Source organism: Rhinolophus sinicus, linkage group LG06 (assembly GCF_036562045.2).
Source record: "Rhinolophus sinicus isolate RSC01 linkage group LG06, ASM3656204v1, whole genome shotgun sequence".
Taxonomy (NCBI): domain Eukaryota; kingdom Metazoa; phylum Chordata; class Mammalia; order Chiroptera; family Rhinolophidae; genus Rhinolophus; species Rhinolophus sinicus.
The window spans coordinates 154,482,591-154,504,979 of NC_133756.1; the positions used below are offsets into that span (position 1 = coordinate 154,482,591).

Consider the following 22,389-nt stretch of genomic DNA (forward strand, 5'->3'; position numbering starts at 1 on the left):
TGACCCAAGAAGAAAGAGATGAACCAGCTGATGGTTTGTATGGTGGTTGGTGTCCATCCCTTCCATTGAAGCCTTGCCTGGCTTTCTGGGGGGACAGAATTATGGATTATGCAGGCCCTTCTCCACCATTCCTTTTGACGGCATCAAAGTTGAGAGAGCCATTTAACTGCAGAGAGTAAGCCAGCCCATTCTCCCCTTGCTTTACCTGATGTCTTGTGCTGTGTGTAGCACCTACCATGCTGCCTGCTGGTCTGCCTATCTCCTGCCTTTTAGACTCTAGAATGGAAATGGATGGAGGCCAAGTGCTCAGGCCACCCTATAATGCCATGCCTGCTTTTGGGAAATTTCATTTAATGGCGTTTATGATAAGAGGTGGGGCCCAAATTCAAATCCGGGCCTTGCTTCTGGGTTTAGTGGGAGAGCCCACTTGCCTACCATTTTCATGATCAGTGATTTCCCTTGCAGGGGACCATTTTATAGGGAGCTGTTGGATAATTTCACAAGGGAGATAGATGAGAGCAAGGAAGAATGATGGGCTTTCAGAACTGAAATCTGTGCTTATTCCAAATCCCATAAAATGCTATTTGATTTTAAAAATTGCTTGAAGCGGTTCACATTTTGGTTAATTATGTCAGTGGGTAAAAATAACTATTGTCATATGGTGTGTGGGCTTGGTTTTAGAAGGATAAAGAGTCTATTGTTACCCTTTGTGTTATTCAGTCACTTATTAACCATCCCTAAAACCCGAACATGTATAACAGAAAACCCAACGCTCTGTCACTTGCTAAAAATCAGGCTGCTTTGTGAATTTACCCTCAAAATCTCCTTTTGAAAACAGTACAAAAGCCTTTTTAATTCAATCGATTTAAATCAGTTGATAGAACTTGTCCCCAAGACCCACGGCAAGTAGTGGTTTGTGACAGGCAGCCCTGGAACCACCTTTGGGTTCCGTGGTCTCAGTTGAGATGTGTCCAGGGATGAACCAGGTTAGTGTCTCCTGGGGGGTGATGAAGGTCAAGAGCTTCAGAGTCAGGCAGACCTGGGCGGGAAAGTTAGAGTTACTAGTTGTAAAATGCTGGGTCGTGAGCTTAGCCTTTCTTTCCAAGGCTTGGTTTCTTCATCTGTACAGTGGTGCTAAGCACAGCTCCTGCCTCCTGGGATTGTTATTAGGGCTTAAAGGACATAATGCATGTAATAGCCGTAGCACAGTGATTGGCCAATAGTTAGGGCTTAATTAATATTATAACAAGTAGAACCGACCAGCACTCTGTATCCTCATGGGGTCACTTCAGGTGGTGTTTTCTACCCCTCCTCCCCTGTAGGTTACCATCAAGCCACCGAGCCCCTATCTCCCGGTCCCCCAAGTGCACCAGGTCCTTGGACACCCCCTGCCTCTTCAGCTGGGGCTCCTGGCTGCCTCTCCTCATTGCACCGTCATGCTCTTTGGTGTTTCTCTTGCCTGTGAGCTCTTGGCGAAGTACTTGAAGTACTTGAAGTGCCCTGGGTATCTTCGGCACCTAGCCCCGAGCCTGGCGCAGTGCAGGCCCGCAGGAAAAGGCAAGAGGGGCGTGGACGGAAAGGAGCTCAGAGCCTGACAAGCTCCTGGGGGCCTGAGCTGTCGCAGAAGGTCATCAAATGCGCTAGGGGTGGCAGCTTCGGAGGCTGGATGAGGCAGGAAGGGCTCTTAGGCTGGGAATATAGGAGCCTTGTCTTGTTTGAGCCTCGGGAACTCAGATGTGGGTTCTGTAGTACATGTATCCTTCCGCCATTTTATAATTGATGAAATGGGTGGCTTGGTGAGATCCTCGAGTCCCAGAGCTCACAAGTGCCAGGGACTTGAACCGAAATCACTGCGGTGGGCCGGCCTACCTGAGTCCTTAGCGGTGGTTTGACATGAGCTCTTTGCCATGAATCTTTGCCACAGAACCCTGCCCACCCCTCTGCACCCTGCTCTGCCCACAGGGAGGAGCCTGACCTTTTCTATACCAGTGGGTGCTCTTGGCCTTCAGCTTCCCATGGGGCCAGCCCAGCAGGAGGCCCCAGCTGGAGATGGGGGGAGGCGGCCCCTCAGCCTGCATCCTTGTCTTTTCCCACTGCCGGTCCCTTGGGATTCTTGCCTGTTTCTTATTGGTTTCCCTTAACCTACTCACACCCATGTATACAGACCCTTTTTTTCTTTTAAAGATTTTATTGGGGAAGGGGAACAGGACTTTATTGGGGAAACAGTGTGTACTTCCATGACTTTTCCCCAAGTCAAGTTGTTGTCCTTTCAGTCTTAGTTGTGGAGGGCGCAGCTCAACTCCAGGTCCAGTTGCTGTTGCTAGTTGTAGGGGGCGCAGCCCACCATCCCTTGCGGGAGTCGAGGAATTGAACTGGCAACCTTGTGGTTGAAAGCCCACTGGCCCATGTGGGAATCCAACCGGCAGCCTTTGGAGTTAGGAGCACGGAGCTCTAACCGCCTGAGCCACCGGGCCGGCCCTACAGACCCTTTTAAGCTCTCCTCATTTACCCTGGTTGAGTGTGTCATCTGTCCCTGCCAGGATTCCAACAATTATTGTCATGTTTTACAAAGTCTGATCTAGATTTTCCATTTATTTTTCACTGTGCATTGAAGGGAGAGACTAGAAGAGAGGCAGCCAGGTATGTGGATGAAGGACTATGGCCTGGCTCTCACCTTTGGTGTTCACAAATTGAGGTTTTGGCCTTTTATGTTCCCAGTAAAGGATTATAGATGGAGTCACAGCGATACTCTGCTAGGATTGAAACAGAAATATAGTGCAACAGCTATAACGCTGTTCTGACACTTAACTGTGTGTGTGTGTGTATGTGTGTGTGCGTGCATGTGTGTGTGTGTATGTGTGTGCGTGTGCTGAGAGCTTCAAAAAATAAAGATGGAAGTGGTCTGAGTCTTTATCAGCCCTAGGACGAGGCTGTTTCTGTTATTTAGGGCTGCGGGTTATGAGGAGTTGGTTTATGGTGGCCACAATACGGAAGTGGGAAGTCAAGCTGTGTTGGTCAAGGAAGCATCTTTAGGACATGGCCACTGAGGGTACCTTTGATTGATGAAGGAGGGAGGAGTCAGAAGGTCTTCTGATGTTTATAGACCAGGAGACAGGTTTAAAGAGGGGCAGGGGGAATCACAGAGGGACTCAGAGGAGAAGAGAATATGTGTGGGTCTGTTTTGGTGTTTCTATGTGGAGGAGTTGGGCAGAATTGAGAAGTTTTAGGTAAATGCAGCTAGTGAGATCCTTGTGACGAGAGTGTGAAGTAGAAAGAATCCAGTGTTCAGAGTGGACCACTGATGTGATGGCAGTAGCTTGGGCCGAATTGGGATGGCATCAAGGCCAGTGTGAATAGTTTTGTTTTCTTAGGGGCCTGGCGGGGAATCCTTGTGACTAGAAGCACAGTTTTGGGATGGATGGTGGTTCCCAAATTGGGGAAGAGAGAGCTTTGGCTCTTCAGCATAACCAAAGGCGGTTGTGAAACAAGAACACATTTCTGGGGGAGGGGAGTTATGAACAAAGCTGGAAGACTCAAAGCAGGGTATGCTCCTCGGAAAAGAAGGGGGAAAAGATTCTACTGTGCAGGGTTGGGTGTACTTGGGCACAGTTAATGTCTGGCCATCTGGTTGACCAATCGATTTCTATCGTACCTGGGGTGTTTAGGTAACCGGAAGTCCTTGACAGAACTGAGAACAGTATCATATCTTTTCTCATATGTCAGTATGTCTTCCTGCTAAGTCAGTGAGCTTAATCTATCTCTCATCTCAGTGTTTTCTCCTTTTGTCCAGCTATGGGGGCTGCATAAGCCTTGGGTTATCTGTCCGGCTTTGCAGAGGAGTGGTAAGAAGAGGGGTGAGCTATGAGTACTCCATGTGGGCTGGGTCTGCATCTCAGGAGAAAAGGGGTTGGGGAAGTTTGGCTAGAGTGATTGAGGTCAAGGCCTGGGTTCTGGTTTTTGTGCTTCCTCACTGGCTCTGTGTCTTTGGGTAAGCCACTTACTGTCTCTGGGTCTCAGTGCCCACCTCTGTAACTGAGCTGTTGTTCAAATTATTTAAATATTTTGGAGACTATGATTGCTCATTGGTTTTGTCAGTAGGATCTAAGCCTTGGTGCTGTTATTGATAAAGTGGGGATAAAAATACCTTTGTAGAGTTGTTGTGAAGATTTGAAAGGTGATGGTGAAAGCAATAGCAAATACATAGATCATGTAATTTCATCCTCACTATAACAAGGCAGGTGTGACTATCGTCTTTGTTTACAGATGTAGACACTGAGGAACAAAGAGGTTAAGTTACCTGGCCAAAGTCACACAGCCAGTAAATAATGGCTCTAAGTGATTTCCCCAGGTAGTCTGGTTCCAGATCCCATGCTCCTAACCATGATTCCATGACTCTGTGCTCAGACAAGGGATGTATTATAGAAAGCCCAGCTCAGTGCCTGACACACAGTAGGTGCTTAGTAAACTCGAGTTCCTTCCTTTTTAACCAGAATGCATCCTCACAGTTTCCCATAGTGCTTTTGGTCAGGCTCTTTTGCCCAGCCCATGTTTTCTAATTCCTAGTTCAGTTCAGGGTGGTTCATTTCCCCTTCGTTGTCCAAATCCACCTTCCCTATTTATTACCTGCTTTTTGTCCCCTCACTCCCTCCACCTCCTCCTTCAGGAAGCTTCCTTTGCCTCTTCCCTCCCTCTCCCGGCCAGTGGCTGAGCTTGCTTCTGCAGTTACCCACCTACTATCTTTGTTTAAAAAATTGAGGTGAAATTCACATGACATAAAATTAACATGTTAAAGCATACAATTCAGTGGCATTTAGTACATGCACAGTGTTGTGCTAACATCACCTCTATCTCGTTCCAAACATTTTCACTACCCAAAGGGAAACCCAGTACCCATTAGCAATCACTCTCCCTTTCCCCTTCTCCCATCCCCTGGTAACTACTAGGCTGCCTTCTGTCTCTGTGGATTTTCCTATTTCGGGCATTTCACATAAATGGAAGCACAAAATGTGGGCTTCTGTGTCTGGCTCCTTTCATTTAGCAGAATGTTTTTAAGGTTCATGTACATTGTAGAGTGTATCATTTTTTCATTCCCTTTTCCGGTCGAATAGTATTTCATTGTATATAGATAGACCACATATTGTTTTAACATTTATCTGTTGATGGACATTTAGGTTGTTTCCACTCTTTTTGCAAATAGGGCTGCTATGACATTGCCCCCTGATTCAGGTGGAGTCCCAAAGCTGTGACTTCTGGGGTCTCTGAGTTAGGACCATGGGTGGGCTCATTCATACCCCTCTTATCGATGGGTCTGCTGAAGCCAGGAGGGAGAGGGCTTGGCGCCTCTGATGCAGAAGGGAAAGCGCCTTGGAGCCCTATGTGCCCCTGGCACTGGGCTTGGCCCTGCGAACCTTATCTGGTTTCACTTCTGCCCAGAGGGAAATAGAGAGAGGAAAGTGCTGGTTTTATCTCCATCCCAAGCAGCTCTTTTCATCTTTCCCTCCTGGGCCTTGGGCACGTTTATACAAACCAGGAAACTCTGTGACCTCAGGTTGTGTCCTCTGAGCCTCAGTGCCCTCCTCTGTAAAAGGGGAATGATAATTCCTATTTTCCCGAGGTGCTGTGAGGATTAAATGAGATGGAGCCTGTGCAAGTCTCCCTTCTTTCCCTTACCGAGACTTGGCACCGCTGGGTGAGGGATCGGTGGTGGGAGGTTACTTGCATGCAGGTTGAGTTCAGTAGAATCCTTGCTGATTAACAACCACCAGGGCCTTTTTGGGTTCTCTTAGAAGGGGAAGGAGCTGAGGCTATTCTCGTCACCATGCTTAGCTGTCACTTCTGGAAACTTGTCCCCAACTTCCTTTTTCTGCAGTTAATTTTGGCGTTTAGTGTATGAATCTGTGGAAGTTGGTTTCTTCCCATTTCACCCTTAGGCACAATGAGGCTTTGAGCTCATTTTAGAAAGATGAGCTTTCTGTGGATTGCATTTTTTTTTTTTTTAAATTGGGCAATATTGGGGAACAGTGTGTTTTTCCAGGACCCATCAGCTCCAAGTCAAGTCGTTGTTTTCAATCTAGTTGTGGAGGGCGCAGCTCACTGGCCCATATGGGAATTGAACCGGCGACCTTGGTGTTATGAGCACTGCGCTCTAACCATTGAGCAAACTGGCCGCCCTAATTGTATTCTTTTAAAAAGTATTTTTGAAGTGCCCACCATGCTGGGTATCTTGCAGGGTGTTGTTTGCAAGGGTCACGTGGCACGGAGGCTGTCTATCTAACTCAAGCCTTTAGCACAGCGCCACGCATGCAGGCGCTCGAGAATCGCTTGTTCCACGAGTTGGCGGGGCTTTCTACCCTGAACTACTTATTGACAGACATGTGTTATTTCCCTTACTTTCCTGCAAATAGTTTGAGGGTGGGCCCAGGGCTTACTTGTGTTCAGATGACGTTTGGATGGAGGGATGACTGAATGGATTTGAATGCCTAGATGCATGTACACAGAGATAACATTATAAGGGGCGGGGACATGCCATCCTAGAGTCATGAGGTCATGTAGTTTCATGTTTTCCAACTACAGCACTCCCCCTAAAAAAATGCTGCTCTGAGCTACTTGTCTAGCAACCAGCTCATTGTTTTTCTCCCTGTCTCCTGTGATCCATCCTGGACTGTGTGGGTTGACTCATAGCATCGATTGAGGGGCATGGCTGGAGGCAGGAAGATGAGCTGAAAAAGTTTAGGCTGGGGATGAAGAGGGCTTGAGGGTAGAGTGGGTGGTGGGGATGGGAAGTTTGGAGGGGGTAACAAAGGCGAATCAGCAAGGCTTGGCCTCCTTTGTGGGGCCTGCAGAGAGAGGAACACTGGATTCCTCTGAGGACTGGTGTCGGGGCCACTGGGAGATGGGACGGGAACAGACCCTTCCTTTTGTCTCCCTAACCCATGGGAGGAGAACCGGTGTTGACCTTGTCATCCCCATTTGATAAGTGCAAGTGGTGGGATTAGGGGAAGGGATGCTGGGCTGGAAAATCAGGCTCCTGGACCCAGGCGGCCTTGGCCTTGCCCTGGAACCTTGGGGCTAGTCTTTCCCCCATTGCTGGGCCTTCAGGATTGCCTCCTCTCCAAAACGAGAGGCACATTCTTTCTTTTCGTGGCATTTATTGAGTGCCTACTGTGTGTACCATTCTAGGCACGGGGCAGGGACAAGGTGTCTGTTCTCGTGGAGCGTACATTTTGGTTGGGGGAGACTGATGGTAATTGAGGTAAATGCTGAGGAGAAAACACACCAGTGATGTGATGGGGAGTGAGGGACACTGGTTTCCCTAGGTTGGTTGCAGAAGGACTCGCTGAGAGGTGGCATTTTCGGCTGTGCTGCAGGAAGGTCTGGGACCGAGTGTTTTTGGAAAAGGGAATAAATATGGAAAGGCCCAAAGGGGGAAACCAGCTTTAAGAACACTGCAAAGGGCATGAGGGGGTGAGGAGATCAGAGGGGCCACATCGGCTGTAGCTCAGAGATTGAATTTTATTCTATATGTAATGGGAAGTCGGAGAACATTTTTTCTACTAGGGTCCCTTTTGATTATTTTCCTCTTCACGAGGACCATGCTTGGAAAAATCCTGTTAACCAAAAAAGGTGTGTTTATTAAACCATAGAATGCACAGCTTGAATGATTTTAGGCTTTTAAAGTATGGGGAAATATTTTACAGATCACAACGAATATCTTTGAGGACTCCCAGCGACCTAAAGATGGCAGATGGAGACCCTGTCAACTAAACAATCTTTAAGGTCCCTCTGTTTTAAATATTCATTCTTCCCAAAGCTGCATGCCACATGATTAACAGCAACAAAAAAGATTACCGCCACCTATTGATAGAAGGAATAGGATGAATTTTTGCACAATGAAAACCCCAAACCCAGTGGATTTCTTCTGTCCCCCATCTGGCTTTACATTCTGCATTGGAGACCTGGAAATGGCTCTGGGAAGGGGTGGCACGGTCCTGCGTTCTTTCTGGCTCGGAGAATCTGGATTCTGTTTCGGTGTCCTTCTACCTCCATTCATAATGCAGTGGCAGGAGGGAGGGCTGACCCGGGGAGCCGCTGCAGTGTTGGGTGTATCTGTGGGGAAACATACTGGGAAGCCAACAGCCGGTTGTCTCCATATAACCGAGGGAAGCCATTGTTTGTAACTGACCGCTGTTACACAGAGTTCCCACATCCAGTGTCCCATACCTTAGACCCGGCCAGCAGGCCTTTGTTTAATGGACTTCTTAGCAGCCGGCCCGCATTATTAAATTCACAGCTGCCTTATTTCTGATTTGCATTTTCCATGGCTGAGTGAATCTGCTGACTTTCGTTTTCTTTTTCTGTTACAGATTTTGTGCACAAGTGACAGCTGTAAGTACCAACACCCTCTCCACTCTCTTGTGTTGTTCGCTACTGCCCCCTAATGGACAGCAACATTAACAGCGATGTGAAAAATCACAGAAAATGCTCGTGTTAAAATTCGCTTAGTTTCCAATTTTTCTGTAGATGTGGGGTGAGAGTGGAAATGGCAAGTGAAAGAAAAATCCAATCAATTGTGTAACCTGGAAAAATAAAAAAAAACTATGTTTGCTGTGATTTTTTTTCCCCAAGCTACATCCATGGGTGATTAAAAAAAACAAAACAAAAAACCAACTTAGTTGAAACTATGATGCAGTATGATTTACGTTTATTTTATGTACTGTGACCCCATAAGTATTTCCTTGGGTTGCTACATTGCCCCATGATTTTTAAAATGGTGTGCAGGGTTTGTATAACCTTTGGAAAACCAGACAGCCTCCTGTATATTTAGCTTCTGTGTGGAGGGCTGCCTCCTACTTGGTCACTAGTGCTCGTCCATTGAAGTCCTCCCTGGTCTATAGTAAAATGAAAAAAATAAGGACGTGATAGTAAGTTTTTAACGAAGCTAAATGTATTCAATTGAAAGCACTGCCCATTCTGGGATTAAGTACTTGATATTTTTTTTTGGTCGTAAAATGTTTCTATAAGAAATAAAGATAATAGTGGTCGGTAGTTTTTTAAATTTTAATGTATCCTTTTGGAAAAATTGGTAGCTTTTGTCTGTCCTCAAAATTTGGGGACTTTTTTTTTGGGGGGGGTTGGTAAAAGCCCAAAGTCTATGAACACAGAGATAAAATAATTAAAATGTTCTCAGAGTGACACACAAAGTGGGCAGGTCTTGCCTGAAACCTTCTAATAAAGCAAATCTCTGTTAATACCTGTAATTATGCAAAGTCTGTGCAAACAATGGGAAGAGCTCTGCAGTTGCTTTCTTTCCTTGTTAATCAGTTTGGTAAATAAGGTGATATTTTAAAGCAGGACAAGGGGAGATGAGGGAACTATGATGCATTTAAAAAATTATAATAAAAAACCTATTGTATAGCAAGTATATGGTGGGAGGTGCCATTTTATTAGTTTATGTTTTGTTTTTCTTTCCTGTGTTCTAGGTTGTGGTGGGGTTTCATTCACATCTACAACCACCAAGATTCATTTTAGTGAGGTACCAGAAAACATTTTAGTAAAAATTGTTCCTGACTCCGGCGGCCAGAATCAGCAGAGTTCTCAACAGCCGAGTGACAGGAAACCTTCATCTGGAGAGCTGGCTCCTGGGGTGAACCAGCTCAATGTCACCTATTCAAATAGCTCTAGTATCTGCTGCCCACAAGAACTGCAAACACGTGAGCAAGACTTCTTTTGGGATGGATTGTGGGATTCAGAGAATGTAAATATCTTCACATCTGCAGTGTACTTAAGAACAGTTGATCTGAGCTTTAACAGTAGAAAGCAATTATTTCTTGTATCTCTCTTCTCCCGACTCTTGGCCCCATTGCCTGACTGGAGGGTATCCTGGTTCCTCCGAGAGCTGCGCTGACGTGTCTCTCATCCTGCTCCCTGAGTAATACTATCAGGGCTGAGCAGATAAGAGCACGGGCTTAGAATCAGAGATCCAGGTTTGCTTCCTGGGTCTGCCAATTTCTAGCTCTGTGACCCTGGGCACATCATCGGTCCTCTTAGACCTCAGTTTCTTCATCTTTATTAAACACACACACACACACACACTCACTTTAAAAACATACTTTTAGATGTGCTTTATTTTCTGAACTACTGACACTTAAGAACCTGCTTTTCTAAAACCTGAGAATCCCTATACGAATAAAAATGAGTTCTTAGCCCATTTCTCCTTTGTAAAAATGGTGCCATAGCTTTCCTGGTGAAGTTGTTGTGCAGCATAAATGCGAGAAGGACACCAGGCCTGGGACATGGTCAGCCGCCCATCAGGCTGCCATTCTTGATGCGTCCACCACTGTGGCCGTGGTTACTGTCGTGTCCTCCTCCTCACCATCGTCAGCATTGATTGCAAATGGCACCACAGCCCTAACCTGCCAAAAATGCTACTGTGAACTTGGCACTTTATAAAGAGGAAGCTCAAGTCTGCAGGGCCTTCCTGGCATGAAGTTTATTGAATTGTGGGCCGCAAGACTCTTCCCTGCCTGTTTCTTTTTTCTTTCTCTTGTTCCCTCTCCTGCCCTTTTTTATGGATTGGGTAAATGTTTGCATCTTCCAGGTGCCAGGTAAGGCACACGCTCCGTGCTGTCATTTGAAGGTCCTGTGCATGCCGAGGTAGTGTTTCCTGCACCATCTTTTCTCTTCTGGGGTCCATCTCTAGGTCCTTGAGAAGTAAGGCCTTATTGCCTGTGCTTCCTCCTCTGTTGCTGGTGGGTACAAGTCAAGCTTGAATGCAGTTAGGATGCATTCATTTTGAAGTTTTAGTTACTGTTGATAGTCATAGTAACTTCTAGGGGCGGCTGGATGGCTCAGCTGGTTAGAGCACGAGCTCGCAACAACAAGGTAGCCAGTTCAGTTCCCGCATGGGATGGTGGACTGTGCCCCCGGCAACTAAAGATTGAAAATGGCGACTGGACTTGGAGCTGAGCTGCACCCTCCACAACTAGATTGAAGGACAATGTCTGATGGGTCCTGGAAAAACACACTGTTCCCCGATATTTCCCAATTAAAAAAAAAAGTTCTTAAGAAAAAGAACAAAACCATAGTAGCATCTGTAGTTTTAAGAGCCTGTATATCTACAATTTGACAGATGACGAAAGTGAGGTTCAGAGACGTGAGAAGATTTTGAAGAAAGTCACATGACGAATGACTAGCAGGGTGGGACTCTAAACCCAGATTTTTAAAATGTCCATATCCAGTGAGCTTGATTACCATATCATGGTGCCTTAGTAATAATCCTTTAAGTTTAATATAGTGTATTAGAGCTGTCAACAGAGGAACCTGAGACAGAGGTTTGAAGGGACTAATTCCGGGCCAGACTGCTAAGGGTCAGCAGGTCCTTATGTCCAGGTCTGGATTCTGAGACCACTTCTTTTCTCTTTATGCTTTTCTGTCCCTTGCCATCTTTTTTTTTTTTTTTTTTTTTTTAAAAAAAAAAAGGGCGCAGCTCACTGTGGCCCATGCAGGGATCGAACCGGCAACCTTGGTGTTATTAGCACCATGCTCTAACCAACTGAGCTAACTGGCCACCCCCCTTGTCATCTTTATGCCAGAAAACTACAGAGCTTCCTCCTGATATCAGAGTTGGTCAAAAAAAGTTATCACATGCTGCTACACCATATATGCCTCTGCACATGCCATGTTTTCTGAGAATTGGGAGATAGACTCACTTTGCATCTTAGGTCTCTGTTTGTAGCAGCTTCTGTGCAGTTGTAACCCATGCTCAGGTCACAGTCAGCATGGCCACCCTCTCATTTATATCTCCGTTTTAAAGTCTTTTGTTTCACAAACCCACGTGCGTGCACTGATGTATGTGTCTAAATGTATTTTGTTGGAGAAAATTCTAGGAGGCAATAAACTAATGAAATTGTATGATTGCAAAATTTACTTCTGGAAAGTAGACATCTAGGGCAGTCTTTTCTCTTACGTTTCTTTCCTAAATATAGTTTTTCTTTCCTTTTTTTCTTTTTTAAATTAAAATAGAACACAGTTCTGCATTTGACATTGAAGCTGGTTCCATTAGTTCAACCAGTGTGAGCCTAACATGGAAAAACAACGATTCAGCTGCTTCTACTTACATGCATAGAGTGAAGAATGAGACAGATCTTACGTTGCAGATTCCTGTTGCAAATCACACAAGCATTAACATCACAGACTTAAGTCCAGCTACTTCATATACATTGTCCATCACTCCACAAGTAAACGGGCTTTCAAGAAATGCTGTGACCATAACTGTCACGACAAGTAAGTTGACTAGCCTCCAGGAATGTCATGAACCATTCCTTCTTGTCCTGTGTCCTAGAGCCTTGTCTATTCAAGTTGCCTGTTGGAAAGAGATTGGTTTTCATTAACTGTGGAAGAGGAGAGAAAAGATTCTGTGCTGTTTCAAGCCCAGGAGTTCAGATGGTCGGATCATTCAGTATTAAGGTCCTCTGTGATTTGGGATGTTTTAACTAATTCCAACTGTTTGGTTTTTAAAAATCTTTTCTTCTTATCGGTTAATACTTACTTTTCTGCTAAGACTTGGGAGCAGAGACCCCCCAATAGAAATACATCTTGATGGTGTCAGTAATTACTAGGCTTCTTGTAAGCTCCCAGGGAAAGTTGTGCTGTGTTTATATTCCCAGGAGTTTCTGCTGGGCATGAAATTTTGGTATATTTTGTAGAGGAACGTGTGTTTCAAATGAGATACTAGCCCAGTGATGTTCTATTAAGCTTAGATTTTTATAGCTTAGATGTTAATATGTTGAACCACCTGTTGGAGCTGCAAAATTAGCATTTTTTGAAGCTGAAAAGAACCAAAAATATAAAAAAGAGATGAGAAGCCCTTTTTAAGTTGAGAAGAAGCAAAAATTTAAAAAAGAGGTCTTCTGTTAGTTTTCGGATGTGGCGATGTGATCGCAGTGGCTGGGGAAGGCCACGGAAGCCTGACCTCTGCGAGCCCAGGGCTTGAAGTGACCACCTAGCCCGGCGCCTCCTGCACGTGGAACGGGCAAATGCTAAACCACTCGTTTCCATCCCTTTTTTAAAGCCAGGAAATGATTTCTTTAAAAAAAAATCTTTCCCAGGAGCCCAATAAGTAAAAAGAACTGGAGAGAGAAGAGCTAAGGGATGGGGTGTCTCAGGGACGACCAGAAAACTCCCAGAGCTCCTCGGAGCACAGTTCTAGAGGAACTCTTCCCCCCCCGCCCCCACGCCCCTATAAAGGTGTAGGATATTATATTGTGAAATGAGGACGAGACGGCGCGGGCAGAGAGGAGCTAGAAGAGAATTAAGGAGGAAATTGAAGACAGAATTTAGAAAGGGTGATGAGGACCAGGTGATACAGAATTGGTGACCGTGGGCAGGAGGAGGTGGAGAGGTGGCAGGAAGCATCCAGACGGGAGCTGAGCATCCTTACTCCACATTAAAGTTCCCGAGGACCAGGCTGTGTTCACCAGTTACTAGTTACTGAGCATGGACTGTGTGCTTAGCTGTCCTCAATACATTATTTTGTCCTCACAGTAACCCTGAGCGCAACAGTGGAAGAAAATGTAATGCTGGAAAGTTGTTTCTTCTGAGGTCCCACAGTTACAAGTGGTGGGAAACCAGGGGGCCTGATTCCTGACCACTGCGATACAGTGATATTTGTAATAGGTACCCAGGGTCATGGAGCTGGCTAGTTTATTGATGTTCCATTAACAAAAAAGACATATGAGTGACCCGATTTAGAAATCGTTGCATCAGAAACATTTGCTATGAAGCCTAGAATCATAGAGTGGACCAACTCGCTTCAGAGCTGGATGGTGCCTTGCAATCATCCAGGCCACTGTCTTCACATTTAGCTGCATGCAGACCTCAGGCAGGGTTTCTGCTCTGTCTACAACACTTGTTTGTGCTTTTACGTGCTTAAGGCTGGAGCCCTGGGTCTAGTCTCCCCAGTGCTACCAGTATGCATTCCAGAGCAAGTCACCCACCTCTGTAGCTCCATGTTCTCATCTTAGAAATGAAGGGAGTGGATGTCGTTTTGGCGGAAATGGTTTGCTTTATGTCACCGACAGTCAATTAAGGGGATGGAAAGAATGGTGGGGGGAATAGTATAGATGAGAAAAAATCCCCTCAGGGTTGGAATACAGGGATGAGCTCCTCAGTGGAAGTATCTTTGTATTACGGAATGGTATTATTTGTATTATCTCGACTCGAGACCTTTACACATAGCAAACAATCACTTTATTTCATGCTTTGTTCCTGATGTCTAAAACAAATATAATTAAATGCTGCTGTTTCTTTTTTTAATTTTAATTTTAATTTCTTGACTTTTTAAAAATTAAAATCTATTGGGGTGACAATAGTTAGTAAAATTACATAGGTTTCAAGTGTGCAATTCTCTAATACATCATCTATATATTACATTGTGTGTTCACCACCCAGAGTCAGTTCTCCTTCCATCACCATCTATGTAACCAAATGCTGCTGTTTCAAAGGGACAGTTTAGAAGAGTGTCAAATCACTGTTGGACTTCATTGTCTTGGAGAATAGTATAGATCCTAAAAACTTGGCTTTAGGGTTTATTCTCTTGTCCTCTTTTATGTATGATGATATGTATTTCCTGCTGTGGAATGATGGAATTGCACTAGACTCTGTTATAAAGTAAGTATTTTTAGTGGGTCATGTTGAAACATGAGTGTCCCCCAGTTTTTCTTTTTCTTTTTTTTTTTATTTAAAAAAATTTTTTTAGGGTTGGGACAAGGTTAGTGTTAGTGTTAGGGTTAGGGTTAGGGTTAGTGTTAGGGTTGGGACAAGGTTAGGGTTAGGGTTAGGGTTGGGTTAGGGTTGGGTTAGGGTTAGGGTTGGGACAAGGTTAGGGTTCCCCAGTTTTTCTTAATGAAAGGTGATTGCAAATATCTTGTTTCATCCATGACCATTGTGTGTTTTTAAAATAGAGCCTCTTCTAGTTTCTGACCTTCGTGTTGTATCTGTGGGTATGAGAAACGCTTCTCTTGCCTGGAAGAATGACAACGGCACTGCCACCTGCTGGATACTCCTTGAAGACACTGGACACCATGAGGTGTTGGTTAATATGTCAGACCTGAAACCTGAGAGTCAATACAAAGTCTTGTGTCTTTTAGAACCAAATGAGACACAGGGAAAGCCCCTGGTTACAGAAAGTGGCTCAGGTGAGTTATACGAGTGTGCTTCTCATCTGCTTGACGATTTTGACTTTCAGTAACTGAATAGTTTTTAAAAATATTGTTCTTATATTTGTATAGAATTTTAGAATTTATTGAGGGTTCTCCTCCACATTTTACTTTGACCCTATACTTGTATGAGGAAAGAGGGAAGAATGTTCTTATTTTAAGATCAGCATATTGGGGCTCAATGACAATGGGGTTGAAACTGTTCGGGTCTGGCATCCAGGAAAGCAGCTGGCCCCGTTAAGTTTTTACACTCTCACTTGAACGAATAACTGCTGTGTTAACCCAAGTAGGGCCACGGAGGAGCTTACCACATCCACTGAGAAAGGGATGCTTCAAGGGCAGATCTGCAGACACCTCCTGCATTGACAGTGGAGTAGTCACATGCAGATTTCATAGCATTTTCAGGGGTAACTTTGTGAATTGAGAAGAATAAGTACGTCATTCCCATTTTACACATAAGGAGACAGAACTAGAAAGTGAATGTTAGCATTCTTGATTGCAAGTGATGGAAACCAGGTTTCAATAGCTTCCATTAGAAGAGCAACTTACCACCTTGTGTATATTTCCTGGCCATGGGCAGCAGGACCTTAAAGAGATACGGGGTGATGCTCGTCTCTTCTTCCTGCCTCTTTCTTTTTGTCATCTTTGTTCTCAGAGTGGATCCCTCCACACAACTCAAGGAGAAATGGCCACCAGCAGTTCCCCTATTTCACCCCCTACCAGCCAGGTTCTGGTCCAGGGGAACCATGCCTTGAATGGGTGCTGATAAACCATGTTTGAATTATGTGGCTGTTCCTGGAAAACCATGTTTGGAGTTGGGTGGGAAAAGCTGATTTCCCAAAAGTAGGGAAAGATGCAAATAGCTGAGTTTGAAAGAGAAGGTCAAATATCTGTGGTGCTACTGGAATAAAAGTACAAAGTAAAATACCTGACCCCATTCAGGGCTTTTTCAGGCAGATGTGTCGCTGTCTGGGGGAGGAGGGCAACAGATGCTCGTGGAATACCCACTGTGGGGACTGTCTCATGTGTCATCTTAGCTTGGGGGCGACACTGAAGGAAGACAGGGATGTGCTTCTGTTGCAGTTAATGTCTTTGCCTTTTGTGTGTGAAACAGATGTCACCTGCACAAAGAGCTTGGCCCAGCTACCCAGCAGCCCCAAACCCGAAGTCGAATCTGTAGACCCAGCCTCCGTCCATCCTGTGATCAGAGACACGGAAGTCCTGCTTCTTGGGTTAAAGCCTGGCACACAGTACAAGGCCACTGTTGATTGTGGAGCACCAGATGGCACCAGCTTGCTTCCGGCCACAAACTTCAGTACATGTATGTTGGATTTTGCAAAATGGCTTCAGCCTGAGTTTCTAGCACAAAGTTGTGTCTTCTGTGATTCTGGTTCTGAGTTATCTCTGGCTTCACAATTGGTTTTGTTGTCAGAGGGAGATTTCTGGAAGAGATTTTGGACAGAGTAGACTCAGTGAGATTCTTCTTAGCTCTTGGCTGAGGCACTTCTTTCAGTGAGCTCAATAAAGCAGAGTGAGCAGGGGCTATGCGCAGACACGGGGCGCTGCCTTGCGTCTTTCTCTCATTTCTCTGCGCACGAGCCCGTGAGACAAACTGGTGTAATATTTTTCCCCTATACACTGATATTCATTTTGTCAATGTTGGTTAAGTATTTTCCCCTTGAGATAAGAGAATGAATTTTCTCATTTTCCCCGACTCTGGAAGGCATGCACATCTTTCTGCTGAAACTTGCCGACGGTACACATTCCAGCTTTCTACCTCTCCATTATCAGCACCCCCACTCTGTACGTTGACCTGTATTTGGAGGCTTTTGGATTGGTGCTGATGATGGGGTACAGACATGCACAGTCCCTACCCTCAGGGAGTTTCTATACAGATGGGGAATCGAGACACATGTGCTGGAAAAGCATGCGGTTGGACTCTTGCGTTCAGGAGCAAACAAACGCTGCAACGTTATCGTTTTTAGAGGGTTGGTGGCAGGCGGTATAACCTGACTCTGGTTATCTTATCTCAAAATGTATCTGTTTTGAAAGGCTGTCATAGACCACAGAACAGAGGGGTGGGGGCTGGAGGACCAAGGACAGAAAACAGACGAGCATCCAGGAAACTCTGGAGTGTTGGACCATCCTGGACCTGGTGACATTCGCTCAGGATTCAAAGTCCCGAGATAGAAAGTGTCATATATCTGCTTTCTGGGTTTCTGTGCTGGGGAAGGGAGACACTGTCCCCCCAGCCTCTACTGGGTGACAGGCACTTCCTCCCACCAAGGGGGGTTGGGCTGGGGGTTGGTAAAAGGAGTTGGGTGCTACGTGGGTAACACATGGCAACTGTCCACTGTAGCTGCCGACTAAGTGCTATGGACATTGGAAGGCTGGAGCATGATTTTTACATCAAATCCTGAAGAAAGGCCACTTCTACAGGCAGGATTTGAACTGGCTTTGAAGGGGGAATAGGATTTGGATAAATGGAGAGAAGGAGGTGGACACGCCAGTGGAGGGAACATCATGAGTGAAAGTGCAGACAATGGACACTGAGGGATGAAGGTGGAGAGGCCCTGGGATTCGGTGACGTCTCAAGGCCCCTGATCATGCTGGAGGGTTGATTTAATTCCTAGAGAGATGTTATGTGTACGTTTGAGAGTTGTTTCTCTCTTTTGGAGAGTGGGGGCATGCAAAAGAGTACGTGGAGGTAATTATTAAAATTATTAATACTAGCCAGGCTGTATTACTTGCACAGCGCCAGAAAATTGGGGCAGGAAGCCAGTGACAAGGCATGTCTATAAGGAACCGTTGCTTTTCCTGGTATCCATGTTGGAAGGGGCTCCACTTGTGCCCTTCTTCCTTCTTTCTTCTTTACTGGTGATGCTAATGTGCGGGTGAGGAGGGGAGGGTGCAGCTGTAGGAAAGACCACTTGGGGCCCTCAGTGACCCTGCAGGTTGGCAGGCAGGAGGCTCCCCAGGGGAAGAGGGCTTGGCGTTTAGGGGGTGGGTAAGGTGCAGGGAGGATGGTGCTCCTCGAGGGGTGCCACTGACAGTGGGGGGGAGCTGTCCTACACACAGGATGCTGTGCAAGAAGGTAAATGTGGCTGAAATTGAGTCTGTGGGCCCCTCACCAAGCCATGCACCCCAGGGCTGGGTCTATCCACAGGAGGGGCCCTTTGCCTGGTTTGCTAAAAGGGGTTATGTGGATTAGTGTGGCCCTGGGCCCTGCTTTTTAACAGGGTTTGAGCAGAATTAAAGTGATAGTGATTGCATCTTAGGCTCTTGGTCATATGATACACACATGCAACCTAGTTTGTGTTGTACTGTCCTAGGGCTTGATAAATAATAATTGTAGTAACCTTAAATCTCCCTATACAGTGAGTGTGTGTGTGTATGTGTATGTGTGTGTATACACATACATACAAAATACACATATGTACACACGTACGTACATATACATGTATTGTACCAGGCATTTTTCGAGCGACTTGTTAGGTGGGATGGGGTTAAAGAAACCATCAGAGGGTGTTGAGACACCTCAGACTAGTCATAGTAGAAAACCACCCCGAGGTTGAAGATCAACGGAGAGGAAATGGTGTTTCTGGAGCCCAGTGAGGCCTGGGGCAGTGGAGGATGCGGTCATGCCAGAACAGGTGGCCAGAAGAGGAAGCAGTCGGGAGAAAGGCCCCTTGCTTTCTCCTGCAACCCCCTGCTGGCCTGCCCATATTGTTCCGTGGCAGAACCTGATCCCAGGCTCTCTGGCAGGGTCCCCCGCCCCCCAGTGATGCTCTGGTCAGGGGTCGGCCTCCCGGGGCACAGAGCAGGCAGGAGACGGACAGCGGATGGACTGGGTTTGGGATGTAGGCTGGGCAAGTGGTGAATAACTAGACTTTTGTGTTATCTTTTCTTGAGCTTAGGATTGTTATCCTGATTTTTTTAGATGAGGAGACCGAGCTCAAGTGATTTTCCTAAGATCCACGTGGATGTGAAAGCAGATCTAGCCTTGGAACCCAGCCTCATGCTGGAGTCTGTGATGTTTCACTGATCGCGTAGAGCGTAGGGTTCATTCTTGGGTGGATACATACATGCTTGAGCACTTTCCTGGGTCCCCCTAGCACCTAGGGCAGGGTATGTTTGGAGTCCGTGTTGGAGGGGCCCACCATATCTCTTAGGCTCAGTTCACAAGAAGAACAAAGAACTATGCACTTGCAGTTGACCAGGTTGTTTCTTCATGGAAGATGATGCCTGCCTCTTGCTGGGACCCCACACATTTGTGGGTGTTATGGTTGTGGTTGAATCGAGTGGAATAGGAATAATCACTAAGAGTGTTTCTTAGACTAGATGACGTGCCCTAATGACAGCTTCTCTCTCTCTCTCTCTCTCTCTCTCTCTCTCTCTCTCTCTCTCTCTGGCTTGGCCACTCTGGTTATTGTTAACTCTTTTTGTGTCTTCACAGACCTCAGTCAGGTTTTGGATGTCAAAGCTGTAATCCATGCCACGAACATGACCCTGACCTGGAGAATTAATGATACTGAGCCATCCTCTGCCTACACCTACAAGATAGAAGTTGCTGGAGTGACCGGTTCCCTCAATTTTAGCGTCCGTGAGACGCAGGCTTTCATCAGTCCACTCAGCTCCAGTACATTATACAACATCACAGTGCGTCCTTTCCTTGATGGCGGCTCGGAGGGCAAACACGGATTTCTCCAAGTGTACACTCGTGAGTTCACACATTGTCAGTCTTTCTTGCCTGCCTGCTATGTGCCAGGCCCAAATACAAGACAAAGCTCTGTTCTGCCCTCAAGGAAAACACAGCTCAGCGTGTGGGTCCACAGGACTCTTACCCCTTCCGATGGGCGATGTAACGGTGGTCGTTGATGGACGCGCCCCACATGCTGAGCATCCTGTGACTTGCTTTCCTTGCTGTCTCTTTGGATGTTTACAGCCCTGTGACATGGTTGGCATTAGCCTGTGTTGTGGATGAGGGAGCCAAGACTGAGAGAGGTGCTGTAGGCAGGTGTCACAGCTGGCAAGTAAAAGAGATGGGGTTAGACAGCTGGGCTAGCTCTACTCCAGCCTGTGCTTGGAATGACCATTCTAGTGTGGTAGAGGCCTGGAGCAAACTAGTACGCCGAGACAAAAAAGAACCTGGCCCTTCATGTCCCTTTGTCTGAAGATGCTGATGTTATGTTATAATGAAGCAGGGCACAGCTGTGTCTCATCCTTTGCTTGCTTGATTGTCCCTTAAAGATACGATGATAGGCAGCATATTAAAAGCTTTTAGTTCGAAGAAGGTCTGATCATTTAAAATAAAGCAATAATGGTGTACCAGTAGTATAGTAATATAATACTATAATAGTATCGGTATCACAATGACCTTCATGGGAGGTATTAGGATCCCTGTTTAACAGATGAGAAAACTACAGCACGGTAGGACAGTTTGCCCAAGGCCACAGACCTAGCATGTGGCAGAGGAGGAACTTGGCTCTGGACCCAAGGCTCATCTCACAAGAATGCTTTACTCAAGTGTCTGTTCCTTCCCAGAAAGCACACCAGCAAAGGACAAGGTCCTACTCCAGAGCCTGAGCCCTTGCCCACGGAGTTCACGCCTTCTCGCGTTTCCTGTGAATGACTTTGTACAACCTAAGCAAATGGTTCCTACACTCTTGTAGCCAAGTGTTCTCTCAGTGGCCAAAATGCCAGTTTCTGAGGGGCTCGCATTGTAGGTGATAATGCAAAGGAGAGAGAAAGAGGTCAGGTGTCCCAAGGCTGTATTTAATCTCAGCATACATATTTTGTGAGGTTTACTCACCTTTGTCTTCTGGAGAAAAAGATTCTTAATCTAGTCGTTTACTTTCTTACCTCAGGCCCTTGTCCAGTTTCTGATTTTCGAGTGACGAATGTCAGCACAACGGCTATTGGCTTAGCTTGGAGCAGCCATGACTCGGATTCCTTTAGGATACTTACCACACAGAATGGAAACCGTCTGGAGGAAAAAACCACCAACCAAAGTAGTATTGTCATTGGTGACTTATACCCTGGAACCAAGTATTGTTTTGAAATATTTCCACGAGGACCAGATGGGAATGAAGGGATTCCCCAGACAGTTTGCCGTACAACTGGTAAGTAAGCAAATGGGCTGTGTTTTCTGTGAAACTGATGTCTGATGTTTCTTAAAGAAAATCGGTATAATTTATAAATGTCGGGTTTTCCAAATATTGCTTTTCTTTTAATTATCAAAGAAAAATCTTAAAAAAAAATTTACGACAGGAATGTGTTGTAAATTAATCATTCTATGAAATATGGATAAGAAAAAAATCACCGTCAATAAATCATGAATCAGAGCTAATCACTGGTTAACTTTTGATGTATGAGTTTTACAATTTTGAGATATGTATAGGTATAGGTATATATATATATATATATATGTGTGTATATATGTATGTATATATATGTATATATATGTATATATATGTATATACGCACATTCTTGTACATATATATATTTTTACAAGCATTGAACTCACTCTGTACATGTGGTTTTGTGATCTGTCTTTTTCCACATACAAGTTTATTACAAGCATTCTTCCCTGTCAGTATAAATATTTCTGTATTTCTACAAGATATTTTTAATACCTTCCTGGCAATCCATTGTATACATCAGGGATCAACAGATAATAATGGCCCATGGGCCAAATCTGGCCAGCTGCTAAGTTTTGTAAATAGTTTTATTGGCACACAACCATGTTTATTTATGTACTGTTTATGGCTTCTTTTGTTCTAGAAATGAGTAGTTACAACAGAGAATACGTATATGGCCTGCAAAGCCTTATAGAAAACGTTTGCTGACCCTGGGCTAGATCAGTGGGTTTCAAAGTGTGATCCAGGGATCTCTGGGAGTCCCCTAGATTCATTCCAAGGGTCTGCGAAATACTGTTACCATAATAGTAAAATGTTATTTGACTTTTTTGTTCTCATTCTCTCATGATGAGAGTACAGTGGAGTTTTCCAGGTGCTGTATGACATGGGATAACATCACTCTGACAGCTACTGGAATGTATACTTGTATATTCTTTTGAAACTAATATAAAATAATATTGAATGTCAACTCTAATTGGAAATTAAAAAACAATAAATTAAAAAAGAGGAAATTGTCAAGACATGTGCAGCATAG

At 45.2% G+C, this 22,389-nt stretch overlaps 1 protein-coding gene across 1 annotated transcript in view; it reads left to right on the forward strand.

Moving 5' to 3' along the window:
* PTPRJ (protein tyrosine phosphatase receptor type J) overlaps window positions 1-22,389 on the forward strand; it is a 154,914-nt gene that overhangs the window by 98,116 nt on the left and 34,409 nt on the right. The window contains exons 2-8 of the mRNA XM_019743598.2: window positions 8,364-8,385; window positions 9,480-9,710; window positions 12,022-12,282; window positions 14,961-15,194; window positions 16,330-16,536; window positions 19,672-19,935; window positions 21,083-21,337. Coding sequence (XP_019599157.2) covers window positions 8,364-8,385; window positions 9,480-9,710; window positions 12,022-12,282; window positions 14,961-15,194; window positions 16,330-16,536; window positions 19,672-19,935; window positions 21,083-21,337 — 1,474 coding nt within the window. The remainder of the gene's footprint in view (window positions 1-8,363; window positions 8,386-9,479; window positions 9,711-12,021; window positions 12,283-14,960; window positions 15,195-16,329; window positions 16,537-19,671; window positions 19,936-21,082; window positions 21,338-22,389) is intronic.